We start from the raw sequence: 20,070 nt of genomic DNA, 5'->3' as shown, positions 1-20,070 counted from the left end.
TTATTGTGATTATAGAGTAAACATATTTACTCTCACTATTATATTCCATTTCTGCCAAAGGAGCCCCCATTATCATCATTATTCATCGCACTCATTTATTTATTCCTTATTCTCTGATTTATCCTTTGTTGGTTTTAGTCATCATTTATTCATTTATTTGTCTATTTGTTTAGTTTTGCAGTTAGTTCAATAAATATTTTATTTATAAAGAACTTGGTCGTTTGATTTGTGTGTGTATGAAATAAGTGTACAACATGCCCAAGAATTTAGCAGCAACCCTGATATTATGAGACCCAGTTTATTTTTTATTTTATTATTAATTCATAAACAGTAATATATTATATGCTACACACAATAACGCAACAATAGAGACAATGTCTCTCTTTTATATTGAGTGACCAAATGAACAAACTAACTTTAAAATGAAGATGATTTTGAGGTGCTGGCTTAGACACCGAAACATGGAGCATACATTATAAATTGGCCCATTAAGGCATATTAAACATATATTAAAAATTTCACACGTGAATTGGTACTCCGTGATGATTGATGCTTCTCATACTGAGCATGGACCTCTGTCTCACTAAGAGCAATGGTGATTGGCTGCCATATAATGGGTTTTCATAGGCAAATGACTAATGTCTTGGGCAGTCAGGGAAAGTTTTAGCAAGGAGGTACTGTGTGTATGTATGCGCGTATGCACACTCTGTGCGTTTCCGTCTGTCTTTCTGCGGTGGGCACAAGAGCATGTAAGAGTGTAACTTTGTGTGTGTGTGTGTGTTTTATACGTGCTCAGGCATTAATGAAGGCCATTTCCATTGCTAGTTTAATAGAAGCCTATACAGGCAGACAGAGAGGAATTAGTCTCATTTATTGATGTTAAAAGGGTTTGGACTTTTTAATAGATGGGAATAAAAATAAATGACTGCAAATGACGCAAAGCAGCATGTGTTCCATTATTATAATATAATGCACCTGCTATGAGACATGCTTGGCCACATGACTGACCACAAATGAAGGCTTACAAGGGTCACCTATGATAGTTCAAAACTAATTAATTGGTCTCTACCCATTTGTCGCTGTTCATATGCCCACATAAAATGTCTTTGTAATTGATGTCATCCTAGCATGCTTTTAAAGATGTCGAGGTATCTGGTGTGCGGGCTCTTTACTTTTGTTTTTAAATAAAGTCTGAATGAATGTGTTCATTGTGAATTTTAGACCTAAACCGTAACAAATCATAAAAAATACCATTAGTTACACAAGTACTTTGTAGTTTAATTATTTATTATGGGTTGTTTTTTTGTACTAAATTAAGGGGATCAAATGCATAATATGTTTGACTATTTTATGAGCTTGTCACAGGACATTGTTTACTGTTAACTATGTTGGTCAGCATCTTCTTGCAGCATGAATGCACTATTATGGAATATACGTAAAATTATTAACATGATGATATGATAATATTGTAAGTGCATGCTCTTACAAGCAGATACGTTTTTGCCTACATGTTAATGATTCAGAAGACCAATAATAAACACAAGAGTGTTTCTAATTCCCATCGTATAATATTTGCACATTTGCAATATTTGTAACCAAAGCACTTCACAGTCCCATATGCTCATAAAGTTTTAGCATACCATTGCATTCATGAAAAAGACAGCTTACATGCAGTCCTTCCTCTAATGATTATTTATACACTACAACTTTTTGCTATCATCTCTCCATTTATATCATTATATCTCTGAAGGTTTAGTGCTAAAAATGTATGACAAGCAACTTCATTACAAAATGAGATTGATGAAGGCTTTGCAGGTCTCAAATGACACACAAACTAATTACCTGAAGTTTCATAATGCTGTATTTACTGTAAACATACAGAACCTAGGCCATCAAATTACACGCCTCGCAGAGTTCAATTGCACGTAGATGAGATGAAATACAGGTCTCATTGGAATTGTGGAAATGAGCGCGAAAGAAGTATATACGTGTTGGGCCACAGTTTCACAAGTTTCCGAATGATATACCGTAGGTTCAAGTGTTATATTTTGAACAGTTATATCTGAGACATGCCCTCAGGGGCGCTGATGTGTCATCTTCCGAGATTGGAGCTGCTGTTTCTCGTGTTACATGCCACTATTTTAGTCCTCTGATTAAACCCCCCTCACCAACCCAACAACGTTGCACCTGTAGCAGAATAAGTGGCAAGTGAAAGTGAAATGAGATGCTTGTGTTTGATCCAGCAAACTGAGTAATAAGCGCTGTAGCTGTCTTGAGATCCTCAATGTCACGAGCTGCAGTGATAACACCCTTCACACTGTGTGTACTGTACATGCAGGATGAGGTTATTAATATCAGCTATTGTGGCAGTAATTGTAGCCTATTCTGCCTGTAGCCAACAGTGTACATTTGTATGCACATGAATTTAGTGTGTGTGTGTGTGTGTGTGTGGGTGTGTGGGTGTGTGGGTGTGTGGGTGTGTGTCCTTGTTAATGACCCGAGAAGGTGCAGTTAGTCATCCTTACCTTCTGCTGGTACTGACACATAACCCATCTGGTCAAGCGCGGACTGATGCATCATCTAGTTGGCTTCCAGACCCGAACTTCACCTCAAATTGTATTTCACATCATGTCAGTCTCTACAGTTCAGTGGGCTAGAGGAGACCCTGTGGCCCAATCCAGAGGTCAGCAGCTGTTTTCAGTGCAACATCATGTTTCAGTCAAATTAGTTGATGTGTCCAAAAGATATCCATAACATGCTTGTAAAGAATCATGTATCTGTAAAGATAGAAAGATACTGATGAAGTGCAGACAATTTGAGAAGAATATAATGAAGCTGCAGATGTGCTCAGTTTTTCTTGGTTACGCTCATGATGGTTGAGGGATGATTCTTTTGTGATTGGTTTACTTCTGATGTCTAGCATGTTAAATCCTCACTAGCTTAGTTTTGCATTTTACATTGTTGACATTTGGTCATTAGCTCTAAACACAAGAACAGCTGAGATCATGGGGATCATTAGTTTGAAGGTATTTGGTTTTAAACCATCGTCCTGGACAAACTGGAATGTGTGACCTGATGATGTCGCCACATGAGGAGTCAGGGGATCACTAAAGGTATAATACTCCTCCCGAGGAGGACATGAATGTTTGTATTAAATTTCACGACCAGTCCATCCAACAGTTGTTGACATTAGTATGGCTTAAACATTTTACCAAATGAGGTTTTAATCCAACTTTGGATTAATGTAAAACAGTAGCTATTTATCAAACATACCCACATTCTTTCCTCCTTCAAACCGTGCAGATCGAGCCATTGCTGTATTCTTAGCTTCATGGTCATTGCAGCAACAAACCCGGGCATAAATGCTATAAAGCCTGTAAATTCTTGTGTCATGTGTGTCCTCCACAAGCATGTGGGTCGTGGCCACTCACTGGATTTTGTATTATTACATGCTGCTAACTGATGGTCGTCCTCTCTTCCGGACAGAAGTGATCGCTATACACATTGCTGGTCTGCTACGTTGTTTTTGTATGCTGCACTCAGTCCTAGTGTGCATTGTGAAGTGCTTCAAATAGTGGTTTTGGGAAGGCGCACTAGGATTGGAAGTGTTGAAGGCCACCACCAAGCAACAGACTCTTGAGACCGCAAAACATGCGATGCAAGCTTTGAAAGAAGAAATAAAATCCAACATTGTTCTGATTCTCCACTAAATGAGGTGTCTAACAATCGAGTAGCTGAGCAGCAGAGGTCATTTACATCCTGATAGATCTAAGATACTCTTGTAAGCCAAATCGTCTACTACATTGGTGCACCTCACAATGAGACCAAGGGCGTCCGTGAGGAGAGATGACAACGGGATGTGAATTTCGGGCATTTGCGTCACCTTGGAACCAATTAGACAGAGAAAAATGGCTTGTTGAGAAAACCTTAACAGATTCCATTTGAAACCTTTCTTTGAAGTGCTCTTTGCTCACCATTGACAAGGTTCCCAAAAGGGTTTCTAGTTTCTATGTACTGTAAGACTTTTACACATGAATACATAAATGAAATGGCTTGCTTTCACAGAGGTTATAGTAACACACAAATTAACTCCAATTAATTAATACCAAGGCTGTTTGGTGTGGCAGGCAGCTCAGTTTATATAAAATCATTTTGTTACTGTGGTCAATACATTTTTTGGCATGAAGTTAATTCCCCTTGCCTTTTCATGCATTATGACTGGCAGTTTAATATGTGTGATCTCTCAGTCAGACAGTTTTGCGCTGGGTCAGTTTTTGAAACATTTGTTTGATAAACATTTCAATATTGGAGAGTTAAATGTGCCACCGAACTTAGCCAAGCAGTTGCATCTGTGGATCTGTGGATCTGGTACAGGGGCAATCAGATGTTTATGATTTGGCTTCCATGTTTATTCCTCTAACACTGTTTTCTCTCCAACACTCAGTTTCTGTCAACCCCCTAATGTTTTGTTCTCCTTTGCTTCTCACACCATAGATCCCTTTTGAGCCCATTCTCTCTAACCTCCTCCCAGTTCCCTATTTTCCTCTTGTTCTCTCTCCCTCATTCTGAAGCATGACTCACCTCCAGGCTGTATTTCTATATCCTTGTGTCCTTCTTGCTTCTATGTCTTTGTCAACATTTTTACTCTCTTGCTTGAAGCACTTGAGGTCTCGTTCAGTGCATACAAATAGATATCCAAGCACATGAGACGTTATTATGTTGGTTTGTATTTGTGATGTATTTGTACTGTGAGGGCTGATTCTGTTTATGCAGTCTACTCAAAACAATACTGAACAAATAATTAGCTAGCATGTGTATAAACAGATTTTTTAGTGCTACTCCTGTAACTTTTTAAGTATTTCTTGTAAAATAAAATCAAAATTGTACGTTAGAGCCCTTGCATTTGTTGCAATTATCTAAACAATTCCTTTGTAATCAGTCAGTGATTGTGCATTTGAGTGTCACCAACTGCAGTATGTGGCCCTTCTTGCTATTATGGAACATCATAGTCAACTTAATTATTTGTTTCGCCTCTGCAGGCTTCCTCCTGTTCTATTCCCCAATTAGCCTTGTTCAATAATTGGCTGCACCTCCCGTTGAGAAATGAACAGTATTCCAACTTCAAACACACTAATCACAAAGGCAGCATCAGCAGGGGGTTGTGTGTGTGTGTGTGTGTGTGTGTGTGTGTGTGTGTGTGTGTGTGTGTGTGTGTGTGTGTGTGTGTGTGTGTGTGTGTGTGTGTGTGTGTGTGTGTGTGTGTGTGTGTGTGTGTGTGTGTGTGTGTGTGTGTGTGTGTGTGCTTGGCCACTATCTGCCCTTGCCCCTGGTGACAGGATGTAAGGCAAGGAGGAGAGGGGAGAAGCTCAGCCCTGTCATAGCGCTTATCGCACTGAGCCAGGAGACACACAAACATACCTACACTTACAGCCATGCACTCACACAAATGCATACAACAGTATAAACTCACACATTTGACAGGAAGCAAAGGAGTGCTAAAATGATTATTCAATAAGCTGATTAGTTTTTAATCAGCAACAATCATCATCATGGATAAGCATTTTATATTTATCTAGAAATCTTCATCAGACAAAGTGGGGAGTCCTCTTCTTTCCTCTCTGCTCTTCATCTTCCTTGAGTGACAGGAGTAAGACAGGGGCATGGCAAGGGGAGAGGAGAGGGGACAGCAGAGAAGTCACTTCATCAACCTCAGTCCGATAATTCATCAGCGGCTGTTTAGCGTGCTGCTACTTTGTCTTCATTAGCAGCCACTGGTTTTGCTTCATAAAAGTCATTAGAAAAGTTGTTATCAAAGATCCCGCAGCACTCTATCCATGTACCCTGGTCCCCTTCTCAGGTCCTCATTTAGAAGAAAATAAATAGTCTCCCTCTGCTATTATGATATGATCAACTTTCTATTGAATATCATTGAAGTTGCAGGAAATTACAGGCCAAGTTAAAACCTCAGAAAAGGAGTTTTAGTTGATGAAATAATTTTTACTGAGGAGATGTTAAATGAGCCGCATTTGACAATGGACATGAGATAACAGTGTTTTATCCAGAATAGATGGATAGCTCTTTGGAATGAAATTCAAATGTATGCATAACCATTTGAAATAAAAACCATTCCTATTTTTCCACAGATAACTACTGGAATGCCGCATCCTTCACCACCCCGTCATCCTACCTGCACTTTGCAACCTTCCAGGGTGAGACCAGCGCCGACATCTCCTTCTACTTCAAGACCAGCGCGCCCTACGGCGTCTTTCTGGAAAACCTGGGCAACACTGACTTCATTCGCTTGGAGCTCAAATGTAAGATGCATCTGAGTGATTGCGTGTGTGCATGGGAGTCATTTCTCTCTCGGTTTGTGCCCTCTATATTCTCTCTCTTGCTCAGACTCTTTATCTAGCCTAGTGTGAGGGTTAATCCACCAGTGTGATAGGGCCGTGTGCAACCTGCCACACTCAGAGTCACATACAAACACACTGATGCTGACGCACACACCAGCAACAGTCAATTGCCTTCCTGATTATAGTGCACTACTTTGTGTGATTGCAAGAGAGAGCAATCATTTATTTAAGGTAATTGGTGTGTGCAATAATTATGTCCATTATAAACCTCTGTTTAACCAAATCACCCATTTTCAGGGTTGACATAACACAAGCTCACACACAGATGTACACATATTCTCTCTCTGTCTCTTTCTCCTTTTTCAAAAAAACATTCTTAGAAATGTGAGCGTTTAACTCTCTTAAAAGTACAAATACACACATACACCCACACACAGGGTCACAACGGTGTCAGTGAAATGGGTAATCTGTGTGTATTTCGTGATGTGTGTGCCTGCACACATCCAAAAGATGGTGATATTCCCATGCAGGAAGCATCTGCAGTGTCACATTTCAACTCTTTCACAATTCCTAATACAAAGACAAACACATGCTGTTACGGCCTATATAGTGTGCTTAAGGGTACACAGGAAGTAACATAAAAGGTGATGAAAAACCTTGACAAGAGTTTAACAAAGACCAAGAGAATAAGGCAGCGGCAATTAGATACATTTATTCACAGTATAGATGAACAGGAACAAACACACTAAATAAGGAAGCGTAGCCGTCAGGGTCTCTAAGGCCAACCTAATAAACAAATCCCCCATGCTAACTGGAAAAGAAGAGGTCAGCTGGCCTACGAACAAACAAAACAATACTGAACTCCCTAGCTAGCCACAAAACAGGAGAAAAACGTTACAAAATAAAAGGCAGAGAACCCCTACAAAGCTTCCATTAAGTACAAATGCTCTTGATATCCGCAACAATAAAACCCACAGCGCCTCAGGCCCAGAGTGAACAAAACCGGGGGCCGGGAAACACTGGAGTCGGGGGTTGATATGCAGCTCCACTGATGAGATGAGGACTCTCAGGTGTGGGTGCTTCAGTGCTCAGCAAGGGGCGTGGCAGACCTGCAAGACAAACAGAGCTCTCGACCAGAAAAGAGGCATCGTTAAGTCAGCTAGTTAAAAATATCTAAAATATTAAATTGCAATCTGTATTTCGGTGACTCAGCTGACAGAAACACTGAAACACTAAAGTTTATTTTTTGGACATTCTGTAGCTAACCCCTGAAAACTGAGATGAGCATGATAAAATGTGTTTCGATATGTATTTGAGACATTAGCATAACAGGTGTTGCTTATTTTTGCAAACCTTATCTTTCACAAGCTTCTCCTGCCAAAGGTCAAAGCTACAGTCTGTTGTTCGGAGCTATGACAGATTTAAAGGATCTCACAGTGGAGAGAGAAAAAGTGATGCTTATGAACACACTGAGATAACTCTGAAATAAAGCATAACCTTACATCATCTGCGATAATGCCTCTAATGTGAAGGGGGCCTCCGCGCTCTGGTTTCCCTCTGTGGCCTCGGCTGAAAGTGAGGGAGAAGACCTGGACGACTCCTGCCATACGAGAAGAGGAGATTGTCACCAAGCTGACGTGGAATACGTTTTTTCTTAAATTTGTTCTCGAGAAAAGTCTACGTCAGATTGATGGTGTGTTGATAAAACCACAGAATTGTTCCTCCCTTTGTTCGTATAATGATTAATCCCATTGTCCTCTCAAATTGAAGGCATGTCCCAGTCTTAATTAGCATGAGTAAACACCCTGCCATCTACTCAAAAGGGCATGAGACTGCAAGGCCGTCTGCACACACAGAAATTGAAAGAGGGTAGAGCAGTTTATAATTATTGATTATTTGGTAATCCGCAAATCAATAATCAATTAAAGATTATGATAAATTATGTTAATATAGAAAGAGTGTATGAATATAAATTTCTGGGCTCGTCATAACTTGTGTTAGAAACCACACATGATGGAAAAACAAAAACGCTAAAACCATAGCAATATTATAAAGAACTAAAGATATCTTGAATCAGAAATCGCTATGTATACGGTATTGTTCTCTCGTGGTTCCATTCATTAACTGCTTTGTGGAGGTACGGGGAAACAAAATCAACACTAATACAATTTTCATGCTACAGAAGAGAGCGATACGAATTGGGAATTGATCGGAATCTTATGAACCAACCAATGTATTTATTAAATTGCATTAAAATGTTGTGATCTTAGTTGATATGAAAACTGCACAGATAATCTACAAAGCTATTTGTGCTTTGTGAAATAATGAAATAATTCATTAAAAATATTTTAAAGATATTTATAGAATTATTGTAATATCAATGCAATGTTATGCTACTGTAAAACTGGAGAAAATGCTTCAACCAATCATTTTGTATGAACATGTCAGCAGTCAAATGTTCAGATTGCAACCAACTAAATACCCCTCTGCTCAGCCCTCCAAGCGTGTTGGAGAACTAGATTATGAAATAATTGCTTCTAAAAACATATATAGTATTTAAAAAACCAATTCAGAACAGGATTAAGATTTATATTTTAAATATATCTAAATATTTTTTCTAGAGCAGCAACAGTTGTGTTTGCAACAGCAAAGTCACGATATAAAACCATTGATTTTTCACTGGAAACAAATGTGAAATGTTGATAAAATAAATAGCATTTCTGAGTGAAGTTTATAAAGAATGAAGAACACAGACATCCGTCAGTATCAGTTCCTCCTGTTCTCTCTCCTCCTGGCTGCTTTGTCTCGGCCAGCAGAGAACATTACAAACAAATATAATAATATATATTTTGCCTTATCGTGCGAGCTGTGCTTGTGTAAACATAGCAGCGCTGGATGAAAGACTGAGCGGAATGAATTAGGTTTCACTTTCATTTACATGTCCGTGCTTGTTGAACAGATATATTGATAAAGTATTGGCTTTTTACTTGCAAATATGTTATTGTACATACAGTAATAAGCTTAGTTGCCATTATCTCAAGTATCCTTCACTTCACCTGGTTCACTTCACCACAGCGTCTACTCACGCTTTGTGCGTGTGTGTTTGTGTCTGTGTGTGTTTGTGTGTGTAGTTGGAGGAGCTCAGCACGACAGAGAGAGCGGAGCAAATGCGCGATGCAGCTTGATAATAAATTACACCAAAACATTAAAATTCATTAAAATCCAAAAGGAGGACTGAGAGAGTGCTATTGGCATAGACATATTAAGAAACATTTTAGACTCGATACTTGACTCAGACTCTAACTCATAGACTTGATACAGAGACTTTGAATTTCATTTTCATTCTCATCAAAGAAATGGAAGAAATGGCAACAGAGGAGAGAAGAACAAAGCGTCTTACATATAAAAAAATGGGACAGTTTTGGACCACCCCATTTCACATTCTTTGAGTCCTTTCAGAGACGCATCATTGAAGTCATGTAGCAGGTGTCTATGATCGTGTTCCAACGTCTCAAATTAACATCCCAGTGGCTTCAATTTAATCCCATTGTGAATGGCTGTTGATAGATAACTAATTGCATTTTATTGAGATTCATAGGAACTTGAACACGTGTTGTCAGAGAGGCTTGCTTCCCATTTGCTGCTGGTGCTCCTGGCCCGCCACTTTGTGTCAAAATGCCTACCACTGAATAGACACAAAGTCAACGATTTTTGAGCCAAAGTGCTTTCTAAAGCCATTACGCAAGGTGACATTATCTCAGCTGGTTTGCGACCTAAATGCTGCATAAGCTTTTCATATTCTTTCCCAAAATCTTTCTTACAGTTAATCTTGGTTTTGCACAAAGTCATATGCACACCAACGCATGCACACGCTTATTCTTGCTGGAAAAAAAACTATGTGCTGACACTACACTGTACATGCAAGTACAGTGTAGTGTCTTTGTCTTCTAAACGTGCACAGGAAAAAACACACACAAAGATATAGTAAGTACCTAGTCCGTCACGGCTGCACAGCAGACCAGAGGAGATAGAGTGAGTGAGTGAGTGTGTGTGTGTGTGTGCGTGTGTGTGTGTGTGTGTGTGTGTGTGTGTGTGTCTCCCCCGAGGCTGTCAAAATGCCCCACATCGATTTCCTCTCCCCTCTCCCTTGCTATCATCTTACGTTTTGCCCCACAGCACACGTTTAGACACACACTCACAAAGCGACTTGCATGCACACACATGCACGCGCACACACATAAACACACACCTAATCTCGGCCCTCTCGCTGGTGCAAAAACTGTATCTGCTACAATCCCGTCAAGGTATGAAATAACTAGCATTAGGCCAGAATAGCGTAGCTGTGCCTTTGCAGGAGCTCAAAACACACACATGACCTTGTACAAAACACACGTTACTGTGACCTCAGAAGACTCAAAGCCATCAGGCGGACACTTTTCCTCTTTGAATCTTGACATAGACAGATTTGAGATATAGAAGACATATTCTGAACCATGTGAACTGGACTGGTAACAGGATTGGGGACAGATAGAAAGCTCCCTAAATACAGAAAGGCTTGACTTCTGGGGTTCTTTGTGGCTCAGTGGAAAGTATGTATGTGCCATGTTTTGAGTCTTTAAGAGGCTGCAATTTGAGTGATTGTCTTGCCCAAAGGTTATAAACACTTTCAGCCTGGGATCCAGCTGGGAAATGCTCTTTCCCGCTCGGACCACGGCTTATAAAATTGTATTATTGCCTTTTTTTAATGTGAAGACCAGACTGACACAAAGTTTACATCTGAAGTTTAGCACTATGCATCTCTAGCTTTCCAAAGTTGTCAGATGGCTCAATGACTTGTAAAGCAATATGAAGTTATCTACTAAATAGAAAGGCAACCAGCCACCACTATATACATTTTTCAGACTTTTCTTCAAAAACTGTCAGAAGGGAATATTTATCTCACTATATCTGTTCTGTGTACACATTAGGAACATTAAGAAGTACTCAGGATTCTTTGGATTGTGGGCATGCATGTTTTTTACTGATAGCATAAACAAAGTTTTATTTGAAGAGCCTTTTTTTGTCACAAAGAGATGCATAGCTTTTGAGAAGTTGCTTTAACGCTTCACTGTTCCGGCCGTCCTCGGGATGTAGAACACAGAGCAAAAGACTAACAAAGCAAATGAAACAAACAACAAAGATTTAGCAAGTATAACAGAAAAGAGGTCACAGAGAAAATACACTGCCAGCCATCTGAAGAAAGCTGAAAAACTGCAAAATGAAACTTCACGTTAGACAAACACACATGCACATAGCATATGCACAGCCACACAAGCAGTGCTATTTCACATAAAGACTGAAGCGTAATTTAGAACATAGCTCCTTAAGCCTACATATTGAAAGATTAATAGAAAGCGAAGAGAACATTTTTTTTTCTTTCTCTAGGCTAACATGTAAGTGTAACTCACACACATAAACCTACGTTACGTTAACACTTCTATCATCCATCACAGCTATTTAAATAGATGAGGCAAGCTTTGTGCTCTGAGGGTACTTGAGTTTTCATTCCTGAGTATAAAAAAGAAAGTTGGAGGGCATCCATCTTGCTTTGCAGTGCTGCTTAAACAACGAACAAACAATCAAACACACACTCACATGCCGTCCGGCGTTTCTATAGCAGCATTGCTATAGCTTTGTTTCTATCGGGGTATTCTGATATATGTTTGGCTTTCTTTCAACATTTCAAATAACTGATGTTGCTCCTCCCTGCCCTTCAGACTTGCTCTCTGCATAGAGACGTCATTAATTCAGTGTACTAAAACCTGTCAGAGGGCTTACACTCTGTGGCTCGCTGTGTTGTGTGTTGTGTGTTGTGGGTAGTTGAATGTTTAAGCGTTTTCAGAGCTTATAGGTTAATGCACATCCAGACAAGCTTTTGCTGAGATGATTTCTGGTGTACTTGTATCTCATCTCAAGCGGGAGGGATAATGTCTGCAAGAAAGGGATCAAGGAAGGAATGAAGGGAGGATGGGGAGGGGGGGGGGTGACTGATTAATAAGGGATCGGTGAGTGCAAGAAACCAAGCTTAAAATGAAGAAACAAAATAACGAACACTGAAGAAATTAAAGAATGGAGGAAGGAGGGAAAGGAGGAGAGACACAGGGGACTGTGGGGATGCTGGAAAGAAAAGAAAGAACAAGCAAACAAAAGAACAAAGACCACATAAGAACTATTTGTGTCGTGTAGACTGGAATCAAGAATTTGAAAAATGGAAGAGGAATGAAAGAGATAATTAGATAAAAGCAATATGAAAAGGAGAATGGGGCGAGGCATATTGATTGGGCAAAGGGAAAAAAATAATGTTTGTTTCCCAATTGACCACTACATAAAATGATCCATTCTAATATCTGAGCCTAATGAAGCTATAATGGAGCAGTAATATATAAAGCTGTGAAGTAGTTATTCATCATCTCTAAGACTGCAGCACACTGGTGCCAGTAACCACTATATGGCACCACCCAGAATACACAGCTTTTATACAGCGGCCTCACAGTACCACATTAAGGAAAGAGTCAAATTGGGTTTTAATTTGACAATTGCAAATTATCTTTCCAGCAGCAGAAATAATACCCTCATTGTTTTCATACTGTCGCTTCGTTCCCTTCATAGGTCAAGGCAAAAATGATTCCTTTGACATTTTGCAGTGACAAGCATTAATTAAACACCTTTGGTCCACACGTTATGGAGCATTTGTTGTCAGAAACGATGTATAACTCCAAACCAACAGTGTCTTCCAGTCAAGAAAGAGAAAAGATACTTAGCTTCATGTAAAGCTGTATAATATCTAGTATGTCTAGTTAGTTTTGTCTCAAAATAAAATGTCTCATCGTGTGGACATAATGTACCGACTGTGTCAAGTTGAGACAGGGGTTGAAATAAGAACACACACGCACTCTTTTTCTGGGATTACACACACACACACACAGTTTACAGATTGATCACTGTTCCCTACAGAGTTCAAATCCATCAGATAGTGACCTCACCAATGCAGTAGCAAAAACATCTGGAATGAACAGGTGGTAGGTGGAAACACACGCGCACACACTCACACTGTAATTCAGAAATATCGATGAACATTTGACCTGTGATAGTCATAAAAGGTATAACAGTGCCCCCTGTTGTTCTGTTGAAATCTTAGGCAACTGAACTGCAGAGAAGCAATCAACTTTATGGCATTTCCATCAAAACACACACACACACACAAATCCACTTACTCTAAGATGATGAAAATTAATGAAAAACAAGGCCACCCCGCCCTCATTTTTCATTAATTTTCCTTCTTTTTGTTCATTAACACACTCTCTCTGTCATTTATCTTCAACTGTCTCTCTGTTTCTTCTCTCACTCTTTGGCTTTCATCTCCCTAAAAAACTAGGAAAACTTCTTAAAGTCTAGAACAGAAAAAAAAAACATGAAAACTGCTGTGATACAACTATATGCCATGCAAAACCAACAGTTCCTGGCATCTATCGACTGTCTGTGAGATTAGTCCTGTCCAAAGCTGTGAGCAGTCGTGTATTGCAAAGCTGAAATCTATACAAGCCAAATGAATCGCCTTGAAACAAATGAGCCATTAGATTAGAAATTGAATGCATATTTACCTGCAGAGAGGACTATGACAGAACAGAGTTTGGGGGTTTTAGAAAGTTGTGCTTCATGTGGTTTAACATTTGACTTCGGTATCTAAGATTCCAGGAGAATTGACTCTCTTTTTCACTCTCTCCATGCAGCTCCTAAAGTCATCTCCTTCTCCTTTGACGTTGGAAACGGACCGGTGGAGTTGACAGTGCATTCGGCCGCGCCCCTCAACGACGACCAATGGCATCGCGTGATGGCCGAGCGAAACGTCAAAGAGTCGGTCCTTCAGTTGGATCAGACATATCGGGCGTCTCAGCTTGCTCCTGCTCAGGGGCACACACGGCTAGAGCTGTTCAGCCAACTCTACGTGGGTAAGACACACACACACTCCCCCACACAATCCAGACAATTAACAGCGCTTACGTGTAAGAATGACTCATGTACACACATTTGATTGCAATTTCAACATTGAATACCCGCTTTGTGTAGAAGGGACTCTCACAGAGACAAACACACCATAATTGCGAGCTCTTATGTGTGGAAGGCAAATGCCTAAGTACACATCAGTAGCGTAACCGTACTTTGATTGACTTAATAAACATTCTGTGCTGTCTTTATTTCTAGTAATGTTGCCCTCAGATGCGGACATCCACTGTGAGGACGTCTGATTGTTTCAGAAGTTAAAGGCGTGGCAGCTTTTACTTGAACTCACCGGGTTCTCTCATAAAGAGGCTTCAGTCCATCTTCGCCACAGACACTGCTAATTAAATTCATACTAATCCAGAACACACACACACACACACACAGCCATTTCACGTTTAATGATATGCACACATGAGCACACGCGCACATCCTCAGAAATTAATCCATGTAAGTGATCTTGATAAAGTTAAAACTGAGCCTCTGTGCTGGCTGTGAGGGCGTGTGACTAAAACTAACTTAATTCACTTATAGAGGTCATTTCTTTTATACTTTAATACTTTGACTCAGCATTTATATTCCTGTGGATTAAGAAACTATTATTGCACAAGGACGATATCAACCCTTTGGCTTTTCCTATCCCGCACACACATTCCGTACCAGACAGATCGAGCCTTATTATCACACCAATTATGCCTACATTTCTTTTAGAGGTCTGGTTAGTTCCCTTCATCCTCCTCTCCACACAATGTGTCTCAAGCTCATCAGCAGTTCACGTGGCACAAGATATGTCCAGTTTTCCTCTTATTCTTGTACATCTCTGTATCATGCTGCCTTTTGTGCTGAGCTGTCAATATGCTATCAACCAAACTCTTGGGCTAAAATAGTTTCAGGGATTTGCGGATAGAAGGAAAACTGCTGAGGCGGATCACAGAATTCTTACTATCTCATGGAAAAAAAAGTTCTGCCCGAAGGAGATTGTTCCAAATTCCAATCAGGCATCGCGATGTGATAGCCTCAACCCCCTGATCCCCGTTTATAATATAATTTCACTGTCTCGTCACTTCTGCTGATCCGAACGCTGCTGAAGCCTCCTCTCCTTATCATGTCCCAATTTGGCTCTCAGTATATTTGTACTTTCGTTTAGTCAAATGAAAAGGTGCGAGAAAAGGTTTCGTTGCAGTGCGACTGGTGACTTTGAAACCGGGGAACGAAAAGGCTTCCAGATAGCGCCTCGGCCTCATTTGCATGTGTGTACTCTGTCTTTTTTGTCGAAGGAAGACAGGCGAAGCCTCGGGCCTGCTCTGTGTGGCACACATCTAAAAAACACAAGCGATAGTGGAAGACCGAGAGAAAGCAGGGAAAGACTTGTATGTAACAACAGCCATAGAGGTGTCAGCATCTTCTCATATCTGATTTCTAATCCCTGCTTAATCCTCATTTGAGGAATGCTTTAAGACGTTACAGAGGAAGTGACCCAGTCACTAAAGGGAAGTGGTTTAGATTCGGCCTCTGACACTAAGAAAAGATAGACATCTCGCCGTGTTTGATTTGGTAAGAGTGGGGAGAGAGCCCCACAGGCGTCAGGATTTTGTCTGAACAGATTCTTCCCCTTTCACTTCACACCTCGTCTCTGATTGATATTGATGCAGCCGTTTGAAAGTAGTGAGGTAGAAAAAAAAACAATGCAATTCAGAGACCTACAAAAGGAGTTCAAACAATGATGACATGATCTGTTTGTATGATTTCACATAATCTCGCATTAGGGAGGTACAACAGGGAGCTTTGCCCACCTTGTTCTCATATCTGTGGCTGTATCAGCTCCTTCTCTCTCTTTCAATCAATATGCTCCTCATCAAGCATTTGATTGCTTTAGTGTTTACTGCACAGTGGCTCATTTGCTCTAATGGCCCTGAGAGTAAATGTTATACCATCAGCCTGCTGTCATTTCCTTCACACTGTTAACTTTTAGCTCTCCAATTCACTTCATACATGCACATAACGATCAATCTTGCCACATTTTATTAATTTAATGCCACCATCTGTTCTTTTGATTCCCCTCTTGATTAATGCTCACCATCGTACCTTTTTTTAAAAATGTTTTTGCATGTTTTTGCTCAATTCTCTCATGGTTGGATTGTTTTGTCTTTCTTTTCTACTTTGGTTTTTCTGTCTTTCCGGATCGACATCTTGTTGCTTGTTTCTACTCACTGCATGTGTGCGACACCTGTCACAGGGAAGCCTGCCTCGCTCACCTGCCAAGACAGTAGGTAACATTTAATGAGTATAATGAAATGCCTCTGTGACATTGATGCAGACAAAACGTCTTCAGTTCTCACAGTACACACAAACGGGAATGTAACGGACCTCGCGGATCAAACGGAGTGTTTGGATCGGATTTTGCTGCAGCTCTACACGAGTTGTGATTAAAATAAAGCCTTGATTCACCTTTTAATATGTAACTTCTCATGCAGTCATGCTGCTACTTTTTGGATTCATGCTTTACATTAACACAAAGGTATGAGGAATGCCGGTATATTATTGCAGAACACAAGTATATTTTCCATCAGAAGCGAGCCCATTATGGACGTCTCAGAGAGATAGTCGGTAAAAAAAAACATTGCTGTAAACTAACAGATATAAAGCACTGGGCAGGTAAAATGGGATTTCTATGATAATATCTACCTCCTGGGTTAGGAATGCTTTTGAAATGGCATTTAGGCCATATGAATCAGAAATACTCATCTAAAACCAAAACAAATTGCATCTTAAAGTTCATCCCCAATAAACATGGAGTGGGCAAACACTGTTTTGGGGATCTCTTCAGTGCTGAAGAACAGACAGACTTACAGAAATAAACAGGACAAACCACCATTCTATTAAACCACCCATACAAGGATAATGGAAGAACAGCAGGGCAGCAGATGTGCAGCCAGTCGGTGTAGATGTGGACTCAATTTGCGTTGTAGGATCAGGCTTAAAATAACAGTCCACATACATAAACATGCAGACTGTATGTCCATTCTTTTAACTCTATACAGTATTAAGTGCATACAGCATTTTCATTCATCGTTACTCAGTAATGTAGAAGGTGTACCAACATGAACACAAACACACAGTAAAGGTTGAAAAGTTACATTTTATCACATCTATTTTAATTGGGTGTATATGTGTATACAGTGTATAGCCTAATGAATATAAAATGTTTCCCTCACTAGCACATCATTAGAGGGTAACATACACAAGAGCCACACATATCACAAACAATAAATTGGTGCAAACGCATGGTACATTTGTGTTTGACCCTTATTACTGTTTGTGTCTGAATTTCTGTAATCATGTCAGTATTTTGTCAGTAGAGTATTACCCTGATATTAAAGAAAAAGACAAATCTATCATTGGCAGCAAGAAAGGATCATTTATTTAACGGTAAAATAATTAGATGAACACATAGAACAAAATATATTTACCTGAAGTAAGAATGACAGCACACATGCAAAAAAATGCAACCTATAAAATATTGCTGCACTTTACTGCGCAGCAATACATCTTTGCCTGTATGCCACCGTACTTACCAAAACATGTATTTCTGTGAGAAGCCAATGTTGACTTCAGTCAGTATCAGTCAGGCTCTATTACACACCATTTGTGAGTTGTACAGAATCTGTATGCACCTGTGTGTGTGTGTGTGTGTGTGTGTGTGTGTGTGTGTGTGTGTGTGTGTGTGTGTGTGTGTGTGTGTGTGTGTCTGTACGTACCTGTGTACCTGTGTACGTGTCCGCACTGGTCTCTGCAGGCCTCAGAGCCTGCTGTCCGTTCAATCAGAGACTGATTTAGACCTGGGTAAACAGGTGGCAGAAACCTCCAGCCAATCAGTGGTACAAAATAGATTAATTAACAGGTCTACTAAAGTCAAACCCTTTGTGGGAATGGAAAGTAGAGAAAGCGTGTGAAAGCCCTGCTGCATCCTGATATGTGAATAATGTATCGGCTGGAGAAAATCAAAGTACATGTATTAGTAATCTTATTGTATCTGTTTGGCTAAGCCAGCAGATGTGTGTGTGTGTGTGAGAATGCAGCTGTTGAGGGGGGAATCAGAGTGTGTGTTCAAGTCTCCTTAACACGTCTTCTTGAACGAACGCTTTTCTATAATCCAAAGGATGCAATTGAGAGGTTTTAATAACTAAAATGCCCCTCGGCTCTTGTTAATGACAGTGTGCGTGAGTGTGCGCCCATACTCGTGTACTTATCCATACAGTGTTGCCATCCTCTGTGGGTGTGCTTTTGTACGTTTGAATATATACCTGTGGGTGCATGTTTATGAGTGTGTTTATTGCTATAGTCATTTAGGTGCACATTAATCTATTTAACACCCCTACTCTGTCCAAGTTAATGGGTAGTTAGACTGCAATGGTGCAGGGCCAGAATGACGATGGAGGCGCTTTAGAGGAATGGCTATCGACAGCCCAAGGCTAAGCATTAATGCTTGTATTGACTCGTTCGCATCAGGGGCGCTGTGTGTGGTGTGTTTCAAATGTGTGTGTTTGTCTGTAGTATGTAGTTTATGTGCATTCATGCAGCCATTTGCGCGTGTATACTTGTGAGATGTTCATTAAGACACAGTGTTCATTAGGCTGTTTTAATTAGTGAAGAAATCAAACGAGTTGAAGGTTGTTTCAAGAACAGCGTCACAGTCGGAACGATTAACGTGACATCAGCGGCTTCCTCCAGGCGGTAGGATATTAACGTTTCTATAAAGAGATTAAAACAGCCTCTTACATTCAGAATTACTTCTGTGACCCTGACTTCCATTTGGCCTTCTTTGTATTTGTTTTTTTTTCCTATCTCCTAATGCTACATCTCCTTGCTACCACCACCCCTCTCTTCCTTGCTCCTCAGGTGCTGCAGGGGGGCAGAGGGGGTTCCTGGGCTGCATCCGAGCCCTCCGGATGAACGGCATCACCCTCGACCTGGAGGAGAGGGCCAAGGTCACGCCGGGGGTCAAGCCCGGTTGCCAAGGCCACTGTACCAGTTTTGGGATGTACTGCCAGAACGGAGGGAAGTGTGTGGAGAGGTACAATGGCTACTTGTGTGACTGCACCGTCACTGCCTATGACGGCCCGTTCTGCACCAGAGGTGAGAGACATTTTCAGTCTCCTGTTGTTGGTAGATCATGGGACTATGAATGCCTCAAATGCATCATGCTGCTCTTCATCTTTCAAGCTTCAATTGCAAGACACATCAATCTCTCTTCGTGTGGGCTTTCAGGAACTATTTTATGTCCGATTTTATTTTCCCTTTGACGACACTGCAGGGTTTTTTGCAATTCCCTTAGGTAGTAGCAGATAAATTATTGTTTTATTTCCTTTATTCCTTCCTCAAACCTCACAAACTACCTTTCTGCTTCAAATTTTAGGATGACACACTGAGTCATTATCTGTCAGCTTACACTTTTCCAGCAAGTTTTACGGGCATCTTTGTGAAGCCGCGTTATCGTTGGCATCGTCCCTCTTTAGTTCACAAAGCCGGAGGCAAATAGTGCCATGATTACTGCTGGAGTAGTTGTGTTTCAATGAGCGTCATTGCCTGACAACCCACTGTGGTTTTGGCTGTGCTCTGTGATTGTCCTCACTTCCTATTCAATTTGGAGCTGTCGGTGTTGAAAGTGTTTGGGCTTATG

The 20,070-nt window shown here is 40.5% G+C and overlaps 1 protein-coding gene across 1 annotated transcript in view; it reads left to right on the top strand.

Moving 5' to 3' along the window:
• cntnap2a (contactin associated protein 2a) overlaps window positions 1–20,070 on the top strand; it is a gene marked incomplete at its 5' end in the record, with an annotated part of 287,105 nt that overhangs the window by 240,421 nt on the left and 26,614 nt on the right. Inside the window, 4 exons of the mRNA XM_079181068.1 lie at window positions 6,144–6,314; window positions 14,123–14,341; window positions 16,627–16,656; window positions 19,290–19,526. Coding sequence (XP_079037194.1) covers window positions 6,144–6,314; window positions 14,123–14,341; window positions 16,627–16,656; window positions 19,290–19,526 — 657 coding nt within the window. The remainder of the gene's footprint in view (window positions 1–6,143; window positions 6,315–14,122; window positions 14,342–16,626; window positions 16,657–19,289; window positions 19,527–20,070) is intronic.

This window comes from Pholis gunnellus (genome assembly GCF_910591455.1).
Source record: "Pholis gunnellus genome assembly, chromosome: 20".
Lineage (NCBI taxonomy): Eukaryota > Metazoa > Chordata > Actinopteri > Perciformes > Pholidae > Pholis > Pholis gunnellus.
The sequence above is the reverse complement of the archived record's forward strand: the minus strand, read 5'-3'. Positions and strand labels throughout refer to the sequence as shown.